At 39.6% G+C, this 19,517-nt stretch overlaps 1 protein-coding gene across 1 annotated transcript; it reads right to left on the bottom strand.

Annotated features, from left to right (window-relative positions):
- Positions 1–1,806: 1,806 nt before the first annotated feature.
- Positions 1,807–19,128, bottom strand: plpp2a (phospholipid phosphatase 2a). Its single transcript, XM_063498048.1, has 6 exons — positions 18,814–19,128; positions 6,119–6,270; positions 5,725–5,987; positions 4,688–4,745; positions 4,052–4,228; positions 1,807–2,956 (listed from the first exon to the last, which is right to left on the bottom strand). The coding sequence occupies exons 1-6, from the start codon at positions 18,872–18,874 to the stop codon at positions 2,819–2,821; spliced, it is 849 nt and encodes a 282-aa protein (XP_063354118.1). The 5' UTR covers positions 18,875–19,128; the 3' UTR covers positions 1,807–2,818.
- Between the last annotated feature and the right edge of the window lie 389 nt (positions 19,129–19,517).

The following is a 19,517-nucleotide window of genomic DNA, read 5'->3' on the forward strand; positions in this document are numbered from 1 at the left end:
AGATACATGTTGGCGTTTTGAGGAGTGACTCAACTAAAAATTCCTCTTGGATGAGTCGAGGTATAACTGTGACCAGGTCAGATTGAAGCTGCTCTAATCAATATTTCTCATGTGAAAAGTTGTTGAAATGGTTCAGTGCTGTTAGTCTGATCCTCCTTATTTGAAGAAAAAAAAACAAATTATAGTTTTGTGGGGAAAAGTTTTCACAGGACACCCCATCATTCATTAGCTTTTATACCATCTTTTAGCAGCAAACTTGGCTCGGGGTCGTTCACGACCCAATTTCAGCTAAACTTTAGTTGTTGGACATATGGCCTCTTAACTCTAGAATACTTTGGTGTACAGAGTAGTTCAACAAGCCCAGATCATAGGCCTCCACCACCATGCTTGACAGTTTGTACTCTGCGTTCTGGTAGAAGACTTTCTAGAAGAAGTCTTGTGGTTTCTTCAGATGCAGTTTTGCAAACCTAAGCTGTGTTGCCATGTTTCTCCTGGCAACCCTTTTAAACAAGTAAACTTTGTCTTTTCCTTACTGCCCAAATCATCACCCATTATTACCATGAACGTTAACATTTTCCATCCTAACTGAGGCCTATTGATATTGATGTAGCAGTTGGGCTTTTTTAAATTTATTTTTGTCAGTTTCTCTTGGGATGACTTTGTGGTTCTGGGAAGATTGCAGCAGGACCTGAATGCTCCAGACGAGCAAGCTGCCGAAACTTCTTGCCTAGCAGACCAAGTGAACATTTTCCCTTAAGTTAAAATGAATTAAACAGAAAAGAAATGCTTTTGTTGCTGGTTGTATAAAAGAGCGAATGATTCAACTACAATAGACTTGAAATCCATAAAACAAGAAGCCTTTGACCTCAGGAAATCACATGATAGGGTGGGGCTAGGTTTCACTATGAGTTCATCTGAAACCTTGGCTGACTGTGACCTACACCCATTTTCACACCTTGGCTCGTGTGATTAGGTAGAGGATCAATAGGGGGTCCATGTCCCTCTTGGGGGGAGACTCCCATAGGGCTTAAATCTGGGACTCTTCACCATTTGACCTTAGAACTGAAGAAGCTTCTCACATGAGAAGTGAAACGTCTTCAAACAACTTAAAACGCTTTTTTTCTTTTCTTTCCGAGCTACTTAGACAATGTATTAGAAAGTTAATCTGCAACATCTCTATCCAGACTTAGTACCCCTGTAGCTGTAGTTCAGCATTTCTGAGTTTGATGCCAAACAACTGATTTTTGTTTCTAATCAGAATCCCCCAAATCTCTTCAAAGCAGCATTTGATAAACAAGTAGATTTAGCATATTTTGTAGCCTAACCAGTCTCTGGAGAAATATTTGTGGATTTTTAATTACTGTGTGCACCATAAATCTAATTTACAGTGTACTGGCATGGATGTGAAATCATAACGGCTCAGCCGGGATAATGAAATCAAAACTATCAGACTACCTTTTAAGGGCAACTGGGAACCTTTTGTACAATTTAGCTGAAATGACGCTAAACATGGTTTTGTAATAAAGATTCTTTGCTTATGACAATTTATGAATAATTGCTAACAAAGGGGGGGGAAAAAAACAAACAACTTCCTGTTTCATGCACTGGCTCACCAGCTTCATTCCTCTGGTAGAAAGGGCCGTGAGCTGCAGGTTCTGACTTGAACCCTGCGTCACTGTGTTGTACAGAGCTTTCGCTAAGAACGCAGCAGAGAATAGCTCAATGGAAACAACCCAAAAAGAAGGCATTCTCTCTGTGGGAATCCACACAAAAGACTGCTTTGCATGTCTTTCTTCATGCTGATAAAATAATCACACACGGAAGGTGAATATGCTGGCAAGTATTTATGGAAAACTGTAAAACACCCTGAAGGCTAAAGGAAGTAAGTGATTACATTATGTACAATTTCACAATAGGTTACACACGTTGGTATAAATGGGAAGGAAAAGGTCCATGAAGGTGTATTTACTTTGTATCAAAAGAGGAAGGTTATAGGATGAAGATGCCTCAGGAACATCTCCATTTGTCCTTGGCCGTCCCTTTCAAGTCTGAGAAAAAGTGACAGAAGGAACAATATCGCCATAACTTCAGTAAATTAGTGGTCATACATTCTTGAAAAAAAAAAATTGCACAATTTATTAGATATAGAAGATTTTTTTAAAATAGTGTTAGTGCTACAAATCATCCTGTATGTATATTATGTCAGTGGAAGCACTCCATAATTACACTTGCATATCTTTTAAAGACAATAAAGAGATGTCTGTAGAAAAAAACAACAACAAAAACTAATGGGTGTCACAAAGAGGCAGTCGAGCTCGAGAGTAGGTAAAACATCAACAGTCTTATCAGACTGTAGCAAAGTGTATAACATTATTCAGCCTCCAAGGATCGGTTCTTCAATTCAAGGGCAGAACAAAATCTTTGGAATTGAAATCGGACCGATCTCTTCAACTGTCAGCCACTCTTAAGTTTGACTCACAGCATCAATTTCTCAGACAAATCTGAATCTTTCTGCAAGAAATAATTAAGAAAATTTAAAAAAAAAATGAACATAATGAAAAAAATGAACTCACACAAAACCCACTCATTATAAAACATAAAAAAACAACAACAACTCAATCACATCTTTGCAGCATATAAACACAAACTTATAGAGGCCCTGGAGTTTTCATAGCTGTGAAAGTGTTAGGGAGATCTAATAGCAGACTGTGCTCTGCTGCTTTCGTTGTTTTTTCTTCTGTGCACATTCTTTGATAACGGAGCTGCTGTTATAGAGTGCGCGGGCCGGGCTGGTGAGAGTAGCTGTAGGGTGGTGCACTCATACTGATGCGCTGTAGCTGTGATTTCTGTGTTCTGAATCTGAAGGCCTCGGTTTACATTCGAGTTGTTCAGTCTCTGGTGTTTGCGGCTCAGAAACTGGAGGGCGCTGCTTGAAGAAATCGGACACATATCGGACCTTTGGGAACAAACACAGTAACAATTATAGGCTATCACGTTGCTTAATAGAAGTGTTAGCATTGCTTACAGCTGACGCTACTGCTTTACACTGTAAATGAATAGTTCAGCAGTCTAAATTATACCTTTTAGATGTTGGGATTCAGCTTCACATTATACCACAGAGTAAAGTCACAAACACACAATTAACAGTTATAGCCCAAAAAGGCAATAGGTGTTCTTTGCAATAGCCAGGTGCTATTCCCAATTACAGAGGCTCCTCCAAATGTACGTCACATTTATGGCATGAACCATTGTCATTTGCAGCCCATTCTTACAGGGATGATCATGATGTTGTGTAAGCTAAGCTACTCGAACTTTTAAAGTCAATAAAGATGGTTGCAGATATTTAATTTTAGTTTGGATTTTTTTTCACTTGGTTCTACAATGTCTTAACAAGGTCAAGAGCTCTCGCCTCTCCCTGGCAATCACGATTAACTGCAAGTTGTTGTTCCTCTCTGCCATCATTAAAAGGCTCTGCTGCATTCAGCTGCATTTGCTTCTGCATTCATTGGACCAGGGGTAGACAACTCCAGGCCTCGAGTGCAGCTGTCCTGCAGGTCTGCAGGTTTTAGATGTGTCCTTGATCCAACACAGCTGTTTCAAATTGCTAAATTACCTCCTCAACATGTCTTGAAGTTCTCCAGAAGCCTGATAATGAACTAATCATTTGATTAAGGTGTGTTGACCCAGGGTGATATCTAAAACCTGCAGGACACTGGCAATCGAGGCCTGGAGTTGCCCACCCCTGCATTGGACTGATCAATACTCAGAACAGTGGGAAAGTCCAAGAAACTCAGTGAAGCTCTAAGAAGTGGGTCCCACTACTTCTTTGCCAACCTGAAAGCTGGCAAAACTCACCAAAATCCCTCATTAGGTCTTTATACTTGTCAATCTACACCATTTTACTTTAGGAAGAGGCTGCTCAGCCAGCCTTTGGATTCAGAAGTAATGATTCAAAAGTGGAATGTTTATCTACACTTTAAAATAGAGGATTTTCAGTTTTCACCTTATATAATCGTATAAATCAATAAACATGACTCAGAAATGCACTCACTGTGAGCACAGCGATGAGAGCGCCCTGCAGCAGTCCCACCACGACGTCGCTCGGGTGGTGTTTGTAGTCAGAGACGCGCGTGTATCCCACATACAGAGAGAACGACACCAGGAAGAACTGGATGGTGGGTCGAACCAGTCTCGTCCATTTCCCCTGCATCCTGGCCTGGACATAGAGCTTTACACACAAAAGTACAGATTCGAGTTCAGCTCGAAGGTTGCGCACATTAAAGAACCAATTCTTTTGTGGGAAAAAACCCAAACAAGATTAAGGTTAAGATCGGAGCCATTTACCTATAGCAAATTTCCTGACTTTCCCCCCCTTAAAAAAAAATTTATACACTTTTTTTATCCACTTTATCCATCCAACTCCCCCCCCCCCCCCAAAAAAAAAGGTGCAGAATACTGATTCCTGTGGAGTTTGAGCAGCTCATAATTCACTCCTGAAAACCCCTAACAGGGATCAAACCATTAAATCTGTCACCTTCCGGCCATTGTGCCACGTGTGGTATAGCAACAATGGTGTTTTGTTGTCTGTGTCGACCACACTCTCCTGTTTGGCTTAGTCATGTGTGTTTTTTTGGTAAACAACCATTTCAGAGCTGCAGAAAGTCTCACGCTATGAGGACACACTCACCGACAGGAAGATCATGCAGTACATCCCGAAGGACGAGTGTCCGGAGTAGAACGATAACCTAGGGGGCAAAATGGCAGCATTAGTAATGGTTTTCAGTGAATATGAATGGGAACCAGCATTAAAACTAGGCCTACTTGTCAGCTTGTTTACCATTTAATCTAAGGTAAAACAATCTTAACAGTTTGGGTAATCTGCAGCATACATTTTTGAATATTTTTATTTCTGGGTATTATGTCCAAACTAAACAAATAAACAGTCATCCAGGAAATGGAAACATGCAAGTTGCAGTCTATTTAAATTTAACCTGATAAAACTGATAGTATCCACTTCCTCGTGTATCCATTAGTGTGGACACTCCAACACTCCAGCAAAAACCAAAGAGATATTTGAGTTTTATATTAAAAACTAAATGCAGAAGAATTACAAATGAGAGATTTTCAAATATGAATTTATGACGTAGCGATATCCTTGTTAATTAGTTTGTAAACATCAGCTTAGGCTCTTGATTATATTATATTTCTTTGACGAGATGAAATTAAACCTGTTATTGCTAATCTAAATAGTTTTTTAGCTATAAAATCGATAAGGTCAAACTTAGTAAATCAGGCCATGGAGAGAGCAGATCTTAAAGATTTTAAGCTAAGCTGTCAGTAAGTTGGGGTTTCGAGAGAGAGGCTGCCTCAAACCAGGATGCACCTTGGGATCTTATTCATGAGTGATGGGAAAATGGATTGAGGACTGAAGCGGCCTCAGCAGTAATAAAGAAATAATAAGCTAAGCCGAAAGGCAAAGCTTTTGATTTACCAGTCCATCTGCTTCCCAGCCAGAATGAAATCCCGGTAATGACTCAAAGAGTAATACAAGCTGCCAAAATGAGTTTCCTCTGTACAGTGGCTGGCCTCAGCCTTAGAAATAAGTTGAGGAGCTCACACATCCAAAGGGATGAAAATTCATGGCATTTTTCAAGTCATCCATTTACTTCTAGCTCTTTGCACTGCACTCTATAACAAATCTGATAGGTGTCGTAAAGTGTCCACCTGGATTCAGTGACATTGCGGAGGCTGCCGTTGCACTTGATCTCCAACATGTATCCATTACAGACCACTGGCTTGCACACATCTATGAAGTTTGGACGAGGACGGCCTATGGTGAACTTTGCCAAGTCAGTCAGCGACTGGCTGATAGCGGCTCCAAACAAGTAGGTGCCCACCACTTTGTAGAGAGCTGACAGGTATTGGTTGAACGGGGAATTGGAGCGCAGACGATTGGTGTGCACCAGGTAGGCCTCTCCTGTTGTGATCTGTGGAAGGAAGGGGCCAAGATTTATTATTTGGAAAATAAGATTCTTTGCAGATTGCCTGTAGAACGACACGAGGTTAGTCTTATTTTTCAGTAACTAGGGGCTCAGCCAAATGAGACACATGGGCTTACAATGACTATGGAGCAGGTGATGGTGACTGCAGCCATCGTCCCATGAGAGATGGTGTCTCTCCTGTAGGGATAACGGATGCTCTGATCATCGCAGTAGATTCCTCTCTGGTAAGGCTTGAACATCAATGTGAGAATGGCTGAGGGTAGAGCCGCTGGAAAAGGGGGAGAAAAAAGGGAGAGAGAGAATACACCTTGAGCTTTGTTTTAAAATTGCAGTATGCTTTCTACTGTTCAAAACAGTATTAACTCAAATAATGCAGTAATCCAAGACTGCAGTTTTCAGACTGTGTGGTCGTGTGGAGATAGTACTGTTACTTGTTCATTGTATTCACAGTGATTATCTGTAGTCACGTGTGCTGAACTTAAACCACATTTAAGTATTTCCAGTAGTAATGACGCATTTCCTGTTGGGTGCTGCGTGTGGAAAAAGGATAACTTTAAATAATTTCATTTTCCTGATATTGTATTGAGTTTAAGTGTGAAAACTGCTCCAGTGAAAACGTCCTTGCAATTGCAAGAAAGAACAGGAAGTATGAACAGCACACACTCATTTTTATACTGAAATAAATCCCTCATTGTCTGCTGTTGTTTTAAATCTGCACCAGAAATCCAATCACTTTTCTCACCACAAGAGAAGTTTCTCATGTTATTATGATTTCCTGGTGACTTAAGGTCACACAAATGGTTTTCACATTGGCCAGATAAAAGAAAATAGGTGACATCAAAAAGCCATATCAAAAATTAAAAAAAACAAATAAATGGAAACTGTGGCTGGTTTGGGGTGATGCATGTTGCTGTAGAGGGGTTTTCATCGAGCTTTTGCAAACCCTTGCAGGGACTGGAAAATTACTACTGTAGTCTTTAAGTGTGACTACACAGTGAAGGTGCAACTCAGGAAACAGCTAAATACACACTGGCGGACTCATCTTTTGGCTTTGCGCACAAGCCGCGGCGCTATGTGGTAAATGAATTTGTCATCGGTGGCAACGGCTTCACCTCTACAAGTCACGTTTACTCTATAGAGGAACTGACTGTCACCATGGCAACACACGGGACATCACAGCCAACACCTTTGACACCAGGGCAGCGTTCACAATGTGAGGGGCCTGGGAACTGACGACTGGAGCGGGACACACACTTGCATACCTCAAGACATTCGCACGTGCTCATGCACACCAGCGACAGATATAAATGAGTTATTTCAAGCCATGCATACATGTATAAAAGCTATAAAGAGCTGCGAAGGACAAAAAGAAAACTGGGTTCAGCAGTTTCTGTCTGTGCAAACAAGACGAAGAGTGGGGCATCTGCAGGAGGACATAAAGCTGTCTCCTAAATCAGAGCAGGACAATAGTCCACTTTAAAGGCCTAATGTCAGAAACTTTCTACCCCACAACACTTAAATCGTTTTCCTGTTTTCAAGAGCTTCCTGCTGAATATAATAACAGCAAGAGATGGATAAATGGTGTTTGTTTGCTCAAAAACTATTGTATATTTATGGGTTTAGAGCTGCTCGCCACTGACAGATTGCTTCCTTCCTCTACTGTATGGGCCTGACAATTCACATAAGATTACATTAAAAGCACAGATAAACTTTGGTGGAAATTATCTAGACTCCCTTCTGCATCTGTTTGTTGTAGTCTTATTCTTGTTTGGGAGGATGTGTGTCACATCCCGACTACCCCTGTCCGGTGCCAGCTCATACAGTTCTTGAATGTGGCTCCGTTTGTGATGATTTTTGTGCATCTTTTATACACATTTCCCCAAAGCATGACAGATTTGGTACTTCCACAAACTTTAAGATCTTCATTATTTATAAGATTAACCCTGGGATGCACTGATATATGGGCTAATACCAGCCTTGTTGATGGACATTTGTCTGTCTGCAGATAAGAAGGTATTATGTGTTGTGTGATTACTTCAATTATATGTTGGCCAAATGTTCAAGGATTGTGTGATGAAGAGCTGAAAAATTTAAAAAACAGGTAAGATGCTATTGTTCTACTAGTAAATGCATACTTTGAACAATGTTTGTTCAAACTGGGCTGTGCCTCTTCCAGGGAAAACTACATCCTTATGGTGCATCACTACTACTATACCATAAAGCTGCTGGACCCTGTTACATGGCACCACAACGTCATATCTGTAGCTGTAACTATATACTAAGGTTTCGGAAAATGAGGTACAATTCAGTTTTTGATGAAAACACAGACCACAGGGGGCATGTTCTGTACATGTAAATATGTCTTAAAATATATAAATGAAAAGTACACAAAAGGAATTTAAAGAGCAAACACATACAAGTTAAAGTACCTTCTAACCTGCTTATAAAAATATGGGTGAAGATAATTCAAGCATTTAAGTTATGCTTTTTGTGACAAATCTCGAACTCTACTGCAGTTTAGTAACACAAAAAACGATTGCAGATCACTGAAGTGACTGTTTTTGTAGGCCATTTTTAACAACGTAACACTGAATTGCTCATGTCACCATGTACGTTTTGTTCTACTGTCTATCTCTTTAAACACTTATTGGTCTGCCACACCTCCTACTTTGTCACCATATAAGGGACGCTTTAAGTCTCCCTGACCTAAATAGCCTAACGCCTGATTTGTCATTTGTTACAAGTCTGAACAAGCGCCACTAATAATATTTGATGACAAGCAGTTTCCTCATTAAGGAGAAATTATTTTCATGAAAGTTCTCCCTTCGCTCATATTCATTGTTCCTGTAGGTCAAGCATGCTTTCAGCTCCACTTTGAAGTCAAACCAAGCCACTGTTTATTCTGCAGAGCATAAGGATAACATTTAGATAAGAGACTATTTGTTTGACACAAATCTCCAGTGGCTTACACATTGCCAGGGTGGAGATGTGTTGAGCAATGATCTTTAAAACATACATGATAACCACTGGTCAGCTTGCTTAACAGATTTGGTGAGGAAACCCAAATCAGACTTGCTCCGAGTTGCTGGGGGGTGAAACTATTATCTGGACTGGCTCTATTATTACAGAAGGCCTGACATGTTTTTGTAGGCTTGTGCTGGCGGGGCGGCCTCCCATGCTAGAGTCTAGGTCAAATTTATCCCAAATCAAATTTTTCATGCACCAAAACTACTTGCAAAAGTAAGGCATACTTAAAAGGGATTGTTTAAATAAATTTTTATATTTCTTATTCTTCATTCTGTAAAAGGACATTTCTCGTTTCAAGATCTTAACAACCTTTTGTTTTCTTTCTAGTTATTAATTACATGGTTAAATGTATGGTTTAGCAACCCACATTCTTATCAGAAACTTTAAACTTCAATAAAATAAGCACCAACATTGAGTGTGGTTGTCATCATAGATGGCTTCTCTTGCATTTGAGGTAGGAAATGCTACTCGTAAAATGTGGTTAGAAAAACAATATCACCAGAAAAATAATCCAAACAGTTGCACTTTTAATGTCTTATTTAAACCGTCTTGAATAACTTGTTGAACCTTCTATAGTAGCGAATGCCTTCGGTAGGCGTTTCCTCCGGCTCCTTATTTAACTAGCACGGTGAAAAAGATGAATTGTTGTCCAGTACGCCTATAAAACTCTTTCAATTCATCAGTATGTTTTACTTGAACATACCTCAAGACAGCACCATGACGTCAGGACTCCAGCCTCTTGATTTACTTGTTGCTTCACCCAACCTCTCCCAAGCTTCAGACTATAGATTACCTCCCTGAATTTTTCCTATAAAAATGCCATCAAAGAGCTTGGAAATTCAAGTCACTGATGTTTCCTCAATGACTGCAAGGCACCCCAGCTCTAAGGAAGCAAAGTATGCCCACAAACCATAATGCTCCCTCCACCATGCTTCACAGCTGCAAGCCTGAAATGCCTTGCAACACTTTGTTTTTGGAGTGTTTATCGACTCTTCCGATGATCTATATTAATTTGCAAATTAGTTTTCACTTGCATCATGTTTGCTACATCCTGCATTTGTCTTGTAATTTATTTCTATAAATAAATAAAAGCATTTTGCAATTTTATATATATATTTTGTGGGGGAAAGGGGGTGGGGGGCAAACTCACGTAGAAGTCTCAAAAACCCATGTATCAAATATGATACTCTTGGATTTAAATGGTTAAAGGAATGACAATAATGTTTGTGGTGTCTTTAAATTAACATAATTATTTTCAACAATTTTCTTAGAGTGGACACGTGAAAAAGGCTTATGCTTTTATGGAGATTCCTCCAAGTGTTTTGTGTTTACTCCTGGGTTCTTTTTCACCTCTTTGTGTGCAATTTTGAGATCTTTTCAGGACTCCAAGAGAGCCTCCCTTTCAAGGCAAAGTCTCATTATAGACTGATTTACACTTGGGCTTTATACACTGCTTCTTCTAATGTCCAATAAAAAATGACACTGGTCTTAAGCAGAGTTTCAGTAACTGGTTCCAATCTCATTTCTTTAATTTAACCCCCCCTCCCCTTGGTACTTGGAAGAGAAATCATTAGTAAAGAGGTTTATACACTTTATGTACTTCCAGTAATGAACAGTATTACCTACTCTGTTCTTACATGCACAGCAAATCTTGAAATCCTGAGTCTTAATTTTATAGCTTAGCTGTATTTGAGGACAAAAATATCTGACTCAGTTCCAACAGACATAAAAGGGAGTTATTCCTCCCTACAGTTGCAAAGTGCTTGCTCATAGGAGACTGTCTGACTATTAGGGTTCTCAAGCAAATACCTTACAAATTATATGGTGCTTTCAGATGTTAGTCAAACTTGTTCCCAGTGGGAGTTGGCCTCTATCAAGATTGTTGTTTGTCACTCTAGTTCATAACTTATGGAGAGAACTTCATTGTTATAGTCAAGTGGTGAAGATGTTCCACTTTGGTGGCCCCTGGATCAACTCTCTGCTTTTTGTGTATGATGGTTGGCTTCTTCAGGCAGCGACCTCCAACATGCACTGGGGCACTGGGGCGGTCGTCGTCGATTCTAGCAGTTAATTTAGTAGATGCAGGTTTTAGCTCCTTCTACTTACTTACTTACTACTTTATATAATCAAACATCCCCCATTTAATTTTAGCATAACGCAAACATCTCCCATTTCAAAAAAAGTTAGCTTTTATGTACAGTTTTGCTGCACTTCAGCAACATATATTTAACAATAAAGTTGCACTGTCCTAAACATTTTATGCTTTTTTGCTTTTTCTTCAATTTTCCCTTCCATTCATCTCCATCTTACCCATTTCCCTCTTTATTTTAATGTTTAAACTCAAGTAAACTCAAGGTTTTGTTTTTGTTTTGTTTTAATGTGAAAGTGAAACTAAACTGCAAACAAAGCATTTTACTCATAAAATGTACCCAGTTTTGAATGTGAGATCATAAAACATTGCTATTTTTGGATTGCTTCTCCCTCCCTTTTCATTTTAAACTAAGGAAACTATCTGAGTATAGAAGAAAAATGTTATTTGGTCGACTGAAAGTTTGTATCATCCTACTCCGAAATTTTACATGTAGCTGTCGAGTTTTATGTTGTCCATAAACCTTTACAGCTGCAAACACTGTAATAACTGTTCAAATCTCTTTGCTAAGAGGTGCGCGCACACACACACACACACACACACACACACACACACACACACACACACACACACACACACACACACACACACACACACACACACACCAAGTTTCTGATAACTTTTGCCTTTAGTTTAAAAAAAAAAAATACCACAGGAGATTCAAAAAAGGAAGGAGAGACAGTATTGTTTTAGGCTTTCATAATCCCTTCTGGCGAGCATGCACCCCGATTCCACTTTGAGAAAATAAACATAATGGAATTTGGGATCAGACACAAGTGCAACTTCCCCTTGACCTCTGACCCAGCAGGAAGGGGAAAATGTTCCTGTTATTCAGCATTCGAGATAAGTGACGGAAGTCCATACTGTGGCTCATCTTGAGAACTGAACTACTGAGACATTTGCTGGGAACAGAACCACAAACGGCTAACAGCTAACGGCAACGTATGTGAACATGTATCTGCACATCTCAACAGATGACTGTGAGATCTGTGAGCCTGCTGAGTAACCTCATGGTTTGTCAGCTAACAGGGGTTGTGTGGAGGTGATCTTAAAAGCAATATTTAACTTGTTAACTTTTGTTTATATTGGCAAGTTTTTCAAATTCTCATTGCTGTTTCCTTTCTCTATGATACATTCCTAAGAAGTTAGCACAGCAAGAGAATAGTGTGAAATCAACAGTCCAATGCTGTAACATTTTCATATTTTTATCCATTCTGTCTACAATAGTCAGCACTGTTCAGTTTTTTTTCTTCATAAACCCGGAAAACTGGAATTGCAGAGAAAGTGGATCACTTCCTGTGAGGCTGGGGATTTTCCTGGGAAAGTCCTAGACAACACTGGCTGATAAAAGCTTTATTTTGCAAAAGAAGAAGAAAATAGCAAACTGTCTGTTTTGAGTTTTAGAGCTGATAGCATTTTGCTTTTGTTACCTTTAGACAGGGTCAGGCTAGACAGTTTTCCTCATTTCCAGTCTTTGTGCTAAATTAAATCGACTCCAGACTTACTGTCTGCCATGTGGTGGATGTATGATACATATTAGCCAAATTCTGATATTGGTCAATATGGCTGATTGTTGCAAATTAAACATTAATCAATGTCAGTGGACATCATTTATCAGTTTTGGGCTGGCTGAATGTTTGAAAAAAGTTTTTCCTGTGCTCAGTCACATTTAGATATTTCAGATATTCTTCAAAGACACAAAAATATGTACTAGAAGCCAACTGATTTATCAGCAGGCCAATATTATCGTCTGCTTTTAGCCATTTTTAAACAGCCAATAAATGAAAATGTATTGTAAACATGCAGAAGAGGCATGTGAAACACCCTTCAACATTGCTTAGTTTGTCCACCAGAGGGTGCTCTGCAGCTCCCTGCCGGCCAAAGACCAACAGCAATAGGGTACACAAGTAAATAAATAACTAGGCATAACAATTGCCATGTTACATCTGTTTGCACCTGAAAGACAAAAAAAAAAGAAAAAAGATATATCGGTGGCTATATCAGAATATTTGATTTTTAAAATAACCAAATATTGGTGTCTTAAAAATCAGTCAGGCTCTTGTATGTGTACCAAATACCAATATTTGAACATATTTCACAATCAGTGCATTTCTCCAAAAGCGGGATTAATCTTCTGATCGAATTCCCAGGAACAGCACATACTGAAAGCCTGTAATATATCACTTCATAGGGTCATTTCAAGTGCAGTAATGTTGGATCATGTTTTTAGTGGCTTTTTTAGTGTTTTTTTTTTGTTTTTTTTTTTAAATCATCTCTTTTCTTGCTTAAACGTTTCTGTAAAAAGAAGAGTACAGAGCATGAATTAGGCCATTAGATTTCGTTGTCCATAGGTCAAACTTTCATAAGAATCTGGTCATTTTGTCCATTGGTTGTTCTTACCATGCGTTTGATTTACATTACACTTTAGTTTAGTTTGCATGATATCCAAGCCAATAGTTTATTACTCCACATTCGTAAAGCTCTCATCTTACAGATCTGTGGCTTCGACCTTTTAATAAAATGTTTGCACACACACACACACACACAGAAATAATTCTTCCTTTATGAAACGACCACGGAGGACAATGTAACTACGCACACACAGCCTGTACTATGTATGCCAACACAACAATCATATCTCGCTTCCATTTTCACGCAGGAATGTCAGAGAGCAGAGGTCAGCACTTCCCACTTGACTCTGACACGCATTTGGCAGAAGCAGATACAGTGTGTGTGTGTGTGTGTGTATTTTTTGTACACTACATTGTCATATCTTTGTTGGGACCAGAAATTGGAAGTTTACTATACTTGTGGGGACCAACAGCCCTTATGGGGACAAAATCCATGTCCCCATGAGTTTAAAGGCATGTTGAGACTCAAAATGTGGTTTTAGTGTCAGGGTTAGGCATTCATTTTTGATGGTTAGGGTAAGCGGCTAGGGAAAGCATTATGTCAATTAGATGTCCCCACAAGGATATGAAAACACGACTGTGTGTGTGTCCCATACATGTCAACAAATTGTCAAAAATGGCATATAAATAACAGCTCTCGAGCCAAACAGCTGTTGTCAGTCACTGGCTGTCATTTCCGCACTACTGCAGCTCTTCTATGCTTCAGTCCCTAGAAACAAAAAGCACGTATAGTTTCTGTTCCTTATAGCTCACGCTTATTAAACGCAGACGGTAATTTTGTGTTAAAGGTATCACATGAGCATTTTCAGTTTCATCTGATACGTTTAGGTATGAAACCATAAGTCATCGATACAAAAACTAAAAAATCTGCCCTGCCTTTGCGTTGCTTAAAGTCTTATGTGGTAGGGAACTGAATAAGTTTGGGTTTACAATGGTTTTTGAAAGAAAAGAAAAATACACCCTCTGTCAAATGTAAAGTTTTACATACTTGGACATTACGAAAAGAATAATTTAAAAATTGGGTAAAAAACAAACAAACAACAATACATGACTTATATTATGTCATTACATATTTAACGAAAGCTGAGCTAAAATGCAGAAGCAAGGTTCGAAAAGCGAAGTACACGCCACGTAACTTGTAAAACCACCTTTAGCCATAGTAATGCGAAGTAATCATTTCCTGTATGAATTTTGGTACACTTTTTATTACCACGTTGTTTCTGTTCTTTGAGGTTTTCGGGCATTAGTCTGTGCATCACTATTTTAAGGTTCCCACAGCATTTCAGTCTTGTTAAGGTCTGGTCTTTGAAAAAGGAAAAGACTCAAGGTGTTGCAATGGCTCAGTTATCAGATAGATGGCCTCACTCTAGACTTTCTATAGTGATAGATTGCTCTAGAGTACTTTGGTATGCAGAGGGGTTTATGGTGGACCCAATGACTGAAGGTGCCCAGGTCCTTTTTGCTGCAAAACAAACCCAAATAATCACATTTCCATCACCACGTTTGACAGTTTGTATGCTGTCCAGTGTTCTTGGACAAGACTTTGGTCTGCAAAGTTCAGATGCAACTCTGCAAACGTGACCATGTTGTTTTTTTGTTTTGCTTCTTTCAAGCATAGAAAAGGTTTCCTTCTGGCAATTTTCAAAATAAACAATACTCGTTCAGTCTTGTTCTAATTGTACTGTCTGGGATTTTATCATTTGCCTTGCTAACTGTAGTCTGTAGAGTCTGAGATGGGATTTTTGCCCTCTCTGATCATAGCATGGTCTGGCATTGGGGTGACTTTGCAGGGATGCCGACTCCTGGGAATACTGGGAACCATCTGCAGTGTTTTCCACTTGTGGATTTTCTTTTCACACTATAGGATAATGGGCTTTAAATTCCACTGCCAATTCATGGGCAGCAATAACTACTTATGAACTGCCTTCATCAGCTTCTTGATGCTAAAAGAACCTCTCAGCTGCTGAACGATATGGAGGATATGAGTATGATTCAGCAGATGGGTGGGGGAATTGTTGTTGTTGTAGTAGTAAGAGTCCACCCCCGGCAGGACAGAAGTGTTTGATGATGGGGTAAAGGTGATCACTCTGAACAACTTCGTATTGATTTGAAGTGACTTTTCCCTCTAAAAAGGGACAACTAGATGGACCCATATCATGTCAGCAAAATTCTTCCTTCAGCATAACAAAGCAGATCCCCTCACTGTAGGGGGTCAGAAGCTTAGGTTTTCCCCCTTTATTTGCAAATTGACTGGATGTGCATTGATGCATTCAAGCTTCTGAAACAGATTCAGTCTGAAATCAGCAAATGAGTTTTGATATTCTTTTGGTTTTAGAGAGGAGGAAAAAGTTATTAGAACCAGCGAAGCAACTTCTAGATAGCTAAAAGCTGCTGGTCAGCAACAGCTGGGATAGCTCTTGCTATCTCGCTGACGGGCAGCTGGAAAGGCTACAACTCGAGATACTCTTCATGCACAAACAGTGTTTTAAGTGAGACAACATTACAACAATGTCAGTGATAAAAGCAGTGAGTTCAGGCATTTCCTTCAGATGGATTAGTTTAACTTTGATGTAAAACAGCCAAAACAAAATGTCAGCGGATGGAACAGTGTGGATCCGTTATGATATGTATGTACAGAAGGTTTAATGGAGTGCACATTCAATTTTTTTCCCCTTGTATTCTGTCAAATACTGTTAAAATGGTGGATGTTCAGTATTCAGTTCAGTATTTTACTCCCCTATCAGTTAATTTGGACATGTACGCTATTACACATACACACACACGCCTCCACACACTTCAAAACCCTCTATAATCAAGTTAATTAAGAGGATGAAACCTTATTATAGTTTACACTTGCAGTCACTCGCAGACCAATGGCAGATTACGTAATTTTAAAAACGTTTTTGTTTTTTTGTTTTTTTGAATGGAAGACTGAAGACATGGTGATCAAGTGTTAGTTTGTTCATCAAGATAACACTATCTATTTTTGTTATTGTGAAAACATAAATACAGGCGAGCCGGGGAATCCTATCTTACCGATTATTATTTTAAAACATTCTTTTTCTGTCTCTTTGAGGTCGAATTACACTGATGTTGGAAAGGTTCCCTTCCGTATAAATAAACGCATTTTCTGGTTTGAATCATGTCCCAATGACTACTTGCACGTTAAATGAAGCAGTACAGGGAGGATGAACTATTTGGTGAAAATGCACAAGACAATATCTGACACACACCAATACCTCAACCTAGCTTTAAAGCACGGTGGAGGCAGCATCAATGCAGCAACAAAATGGTTAAAAAGAAATACATGAATGAATGGGGAACACCAAGTCTGAATGCTGACCTTTACTAAAATGTTGAGGCTTGATTTGAAGAAAGCCGTTTTCTCAATAAATCATATGAATGTTGAACACTGTTTATTTTTTCAGGAGAGTAGTGGGAAGAGAAAAAAAAAATCTTCCTCTTCACTGTGAGAGCCTCACAAGCACCTATGAGGAAATATCTAATTGAGGTTGTTTCTAATAAATTAGTTTTTAAAGGTTTACTTATATTCTTCATGCTGGACTGTGGTGGGGGATTATTCATTTTGTGTTCAATAAATACATGAGAAGTACAGTCTTTGTGTGTTATTAGTTTAGTCACCACATTTTATATGCATTTAGTTTAGAAGTCCTGAAACAACTGCAGATTTAGAACCATGTTTTCATGTGAATTCATAATCACTTTCACAGTCCTGACTAATCATCCTTATACCGTGATTAGTCAGCAGGAGAAAAGGGAAAATGATAAAAACCTTGGTCAGCCTTAATCATAATAATTATGACCTGAGAAAGGCTTCATCTGGTATTTCACAACAGAATGGTTCAATGTTTTAAAAGTTCATTCTACATGTTTATAAGATCTTCAGCCAAAGAGAAAAAGACTATGGCGAAATAATGAAATAAGATCCACCAGCTCACCCCACCAGGTTTTTTACAAGGAACTTCTTTAAGGCACGCGCACAAACACACACACACAGGATGCATAATGGTTATTATCATTCCTCCCTTTCAGCCACCAGATGGGTCCACAATTGGATGTATACATTGAAAAAGTACGCACACGCACACACACACACACACACACACACACACACACACACACACACACACACACACACACACACACACACACACACACACAGTTCCTCCCTCATATTTCACTCCAGAAAAATCTAATACCATGAGAATTCAACATCAGTGTCCAGATTTCTTCTTCCACCATGTGGTACAAACTGTCAGGGTGACAAAAATGTGAGAGGTGTGACACCAACAGCTGGAAGATACTAGCTTCATTAATGGATTTGTGCCCTTGTGGTAGATCACAGCAAGTCGCAACAAGCCATTTTGGTTCTAGTCTTTCAAGACTGACATATTCAGTCTCTGGAGCCCACCCTCTTCACATACACACTTGAAGACGCAAAAATAAACACACCTTTCAGCAGTTCCCATGACAGGATTTTAACTGTCAGAGAGAGGGAGAGATTCAGTGACACTGATCTTTGCTTTTCCTCTTAACCTTAAGTTTTAAAAAAAGGAGGAACAACCCTGCACTTCTTGGCAGTATGAATGCAATCAAGGGGAGGTAGAGATGCACGCACGCATACACGCATACACTGACGTGCATGAACTGTCGCTAACTGGCTGACAGTGATATGAGATAGCGTGTGTCCTATTTTAACCCCGATCATTTCAGTGAAGAAATCGGTGCAGTGACACCCAGAGATAAACAGAAGTCCAGGCAGCATTCACACTCAGTCCTGGGAAAGATTCTTGGCTTGTTCGAACAAGGTAGAGACCGATACCGACTCGCACAGTTTAACAGTACTGCACACTTTAAAACCACTGCCAGTCATGGTCCTGACATGCATGTTTTTCCCGAATCCGGGAGTAAAATCTTAAAGAGGCGTTAAAAGTTTCTGTAATCTTGCAGCGACCCATGAAGCAACATGTGGGTTATCTACCAGAGATATATAGATCAGACCTGTGCGTACGGTTGTGCAATCCTCTGTGCGTCACTTTGAAGGCCATTCTACTTTTAATGTGGACTTACTATGCTGTTGTTCCGTCCGTACAAAAATCATCAGTGAACATTAAACCACAGTCAATAACCTACGTCCAGAAACTAATCATGTTTTCAGCCATATTGTCAGGAGGAGGAGGGCAGAACGGGGGTTTTCACTTACCAGCAAAGACGCACAGAATATCCACCGCAACCAAAATCAGTTTCTTCCCATGTTCTCCCATGCTTCTTCAGACGGCTCGCCACTTTTATAAATAGTAAATAAAAACCGCGTTTGAAAAAAAAAGAAAAGAAAAAAGCAGGCAGGAGGGTTGTAAACTGAACACCTGGAGAAACTGTGGACAAAGTACTAACAGGAAAGAATAACCTGCTCGCTCTTCCGCCTCCAGTGATCCTTACCTGCCCGCCTCCCTTTATGCCTGTCTATCTGTCCGTCTGTCTTGCTATACACTTCGCTGTTGGCAGGTAAGTCGCAGAGGAAGCACTTTTTGGTTTAGCCTGCCTTTTTTACGCACGGGGGGCGCGTCTGTCTTTACAGAAAAAAAGAGAAAGCTAACAGATAATTTATCGTCCCAAAACGCTAGATGTTGAAAAAAGGGACATTCCCCGACTTTCTCTCTACTTTCCCTTTCTCTGCTTAGTTTGCAGGGTAATTAAAAGTTCGGCAATGTTCTCTCCAGTGCTGAGACTTTTTGGGGTAAAATCATGACACCCTATTATTTTTCCAAACTAATAATAAAGATTGCAGCGATTTCACCCAACTTTGGCCTGGTTTCGCACTAACAGAGAGTCACTTAGGTAAAGTATACCACATTTACCGAGGATTTGTGACCTGCTGACGCACAGTTGTAAGGGAATCAACGCATT

Source organism: Pelmatolapia mariae, linkage group LG16_19 (genome assembly GCF_036321145.2).
Source record: "Pelmatolapia mariae isolate MD_Pm_ZW linkage group LG16_19, Pm_UMD_F_2, whole genome shotgun sequence".
Lineage (NCBI taxonomy): Eukaryota > Metazoa > Chordata > Actinopteri > Cichliformes > Cichlidae > Pelmatolapia > Pelmatolapia mariae.